General features: G+C 41.4%; 2 protein-coding genes across 2 annotated transcripts in view; both read right to left on the bottom strand.

Moving 5' to 3' along the window:
* Window positions 1–2,500, bottom strand: part of celsr3 (cadherin, EGF LAG seven-pass G-type receptor 3) — a gene marked incomplete at its 3' end in the record, with an annotated part of 317,293 nt that overhangs the window by 165,161 nt on the left and 149,632 nt on the right. The gene's annotated exons all lie outside the window — the stretch shown is intronic.
* The window catches only part of sema3h (sema domain, immunoglobulin domain (Ig), short basic domain, secreted, (semaphorin) 3H), a gene marked incomplete at both ends in the record, with an annotated part of 35,112 nt that overhangs the window by 3,455 nt on the left and 29,157 nt on the right, over window positions 1–2,500 (bottom strand). Inside the window, 2 exons of the mRNA XM_080534115.1 lie at window positions 775–994; window positions 1,452–1,596. Coding sequence (XP_080390241.1) covers window positions 775–994; window positions 1,452–1,596 — 365 coding nt within the window. The remainder of the gene's footprint in view (window positions 1–774; window positions 995–1,451; window positions 1,597–2,500) is intronic.

Here is a 2,500-nt window from a genome sequence, read left to right as displayed (position 1 = left end):
TTGCAAGCAAAAAAAGGAAATTTGCAAGCAAAAGAAAGTATTTAGAACAAAAATACCTTGCATTTTTTCTGCATGTTGGTTAACATTTGTGTCTTTTTGTCGAGAACAAAACTTTTGATTTTGAAACAAACAACATGAAGAATATTGTTGCAATCAAATATTACAGAGCTGTAAAAGTTTTGAGGAGAAAAAATATTTGCGGGGTTTTTACCTTTTTTTATTTTAAATAAAAAAAATATAATTACGGTTTAAAATGTTTGTTTACGGTTTCAAATCTTTAGAGTTTTAAATTCGTCTTTCCGTTGCATTTTTGACCCCTTACCAGTGGGCGGGCTTTAGACGGAGGAAATCTACCTCCTTAGATGAGAGATGCCTCTCCATTGGTCAACCGTTTTGAGTCTCATATCCGAATAGCTTTTATTACATCAATGCACGGGTACAGGTACACAGAGTAAAATTATTGCGTTCAGGTTCATTCAACATTATCATTGCAGCAGAATACCAAATTAATAATAAAATAAGCAGCATATAAAAACAACAGTCAACGGCGCCGTAGTTTTTGTCTGAGAAATAAATAAAATAAATATTTTCAGTCATAATTTGTCAATCTCATTTTGTAAAAGAAAAATCATGAGAAAATCGTATTGTGAACCCAGTATCGTGAATTGTATCGAATCATGAGTTTAGTGCATCGTTACATCCCTACAGAACACAGACGCGCGCACACACACACACACCTCACCCACGCATCCACCCAGCTGTCCACACACTCACCTGTGCCAATGAACAGGACGTCGTATTGTCCGTCCACAGCCTCCACCCGGTCCACCAGCAGCCTGCTGAACTTGTAGTGCACTCCCACGCGCACCAGCAGGGGGCGCCCTCCCATGGGCAGCACATTCTCCTGCAGCAGAGGGTGGGTACGGCTGAAGAAGATGACATCATCGGGGTACTCTCGGGTGGAGCTGTAGCTACCATACGTGCTGCTGGGACACTATGGGGGACAGACGGACATTGGAATCAAATACTAACTATGTATCAGACTGAATTTCTTCCGAACGAACATTCCGAAAGAACTGTTTAGAGATGATCACAAGTGACCTTTTGGAGGTTGTCCTGACATAATCTGAATGAACTACTTTCTGACTTTCTTCATGTGTCACACAGCATAAAATGGTTGACATGTTTTTCGCGTTATTTGCATTTCTCGTAACCTTCTGATGAGAGCAGATCTGAGTAGGCCATGGGAAAGAATTTAGCGATGAGGAATGGAAGCAGAACATTCGAATGACACGCTCGCCCTTGTTCTTGGCCCATTGGCCTTTCCGTTCTATGCATTACAATGAGACAAGTCCTCCGATTTCTACCTCCACCAGCCTCCCCTGGTACAGTGGCGAGTGGTTGTTTTGATGAGAAGAGATCAAACGATAACTGATTGGAGGAGAACTTACTGTGCCAGGTCGTGGGTAGGGCACCTTGCCTGTGAACTCCGCCCACTTGTACTGAGGCCCCTCCTTGTGGTAGAAGTTCCCTTTGAAGGCTCTGACCACATCCTGCATGCGGTACACACACACCGCCGAACCGTTCAGTACATCACTGAGGGCGGAGAAGGGTGGAGGGAGGCGAGAGAGAGAGAGAGAGAGAAAGGGAGAGAGAGAGGGTAGTTGTCAGTCATTACAGTTTTTTACGATTGCTAAGTCGCAGTGTCAAAACTCTTCATACAGTCAACGAAACAGAAGTCCATGTGGACCAAACTATTACTCATTTTTACATTGCTTTCACACAAAATGCATTCAATGACCACGTTCTCCAACATCCATGAACTCTTCTCTCATTCAAACTCCACCACTTGCAAAACACTATGTATTTGCAACACATTTTTGCAACACATTGTGTTCAAAACTGTGAAGAACACATTCAAAACAGAATGATTTGGTGCATTTTTGCAGTAATCATATTGAAATGTCTAGAAAATATTAGCAGAATATATACAATGAAATGAAATAGACTAGATACATTGCCAGGGAAGACATTAGATGTGACCAGATGCAGACTAGAGGGTGGACCAGAACCCTCAGGAGTGAGACAATCACATTCCTGTGATTGCCTTGGAATTTCTTGGGGGATTTTTGGTTTTCAAAACTTTTCATTTTCCACTTTATTTTCCACTTTTCATTTTGGTGAAGTAAATACCGTAACTTACTTTCTGCAAAGATACTGAAAAAAACAACAACATTTAAGGATAGAAGCAAATTGCGGCGCTTCTGATTCATTCTTGTTGACTGTCCAACTGTAAAGTATTAGCCTAATACTTTACAGTTGGACAGTCAACTATTCTGTCTATGATTACTATGAATCAAACAATTCTTATAATGAAATATGAATTCTTGTGAAAATCATAAAATGTATGGGGGCGCTTAGGTGGCGTAACGGGTTAAGCGTCGACCATGTAACCGCAGGGTCCCCGGTTTGAATCCGTCCGGGGACATATCCTGCATGT

This window comes from Nansenia antarctica, assembly GCF_963989245.1.
Source record: "Nansenia antarctica genome assembly, chromosome: 6".
Lineage (NCBI taxonomy): Eukaryota > Metazoa > Chordata > Actinopteri > Argentiniformes > Microstomatidae > Nansenia > Nansenia antarctica.
This window is presented reverse-complemented; position numbering and strand designations above follow the sequence as displayed.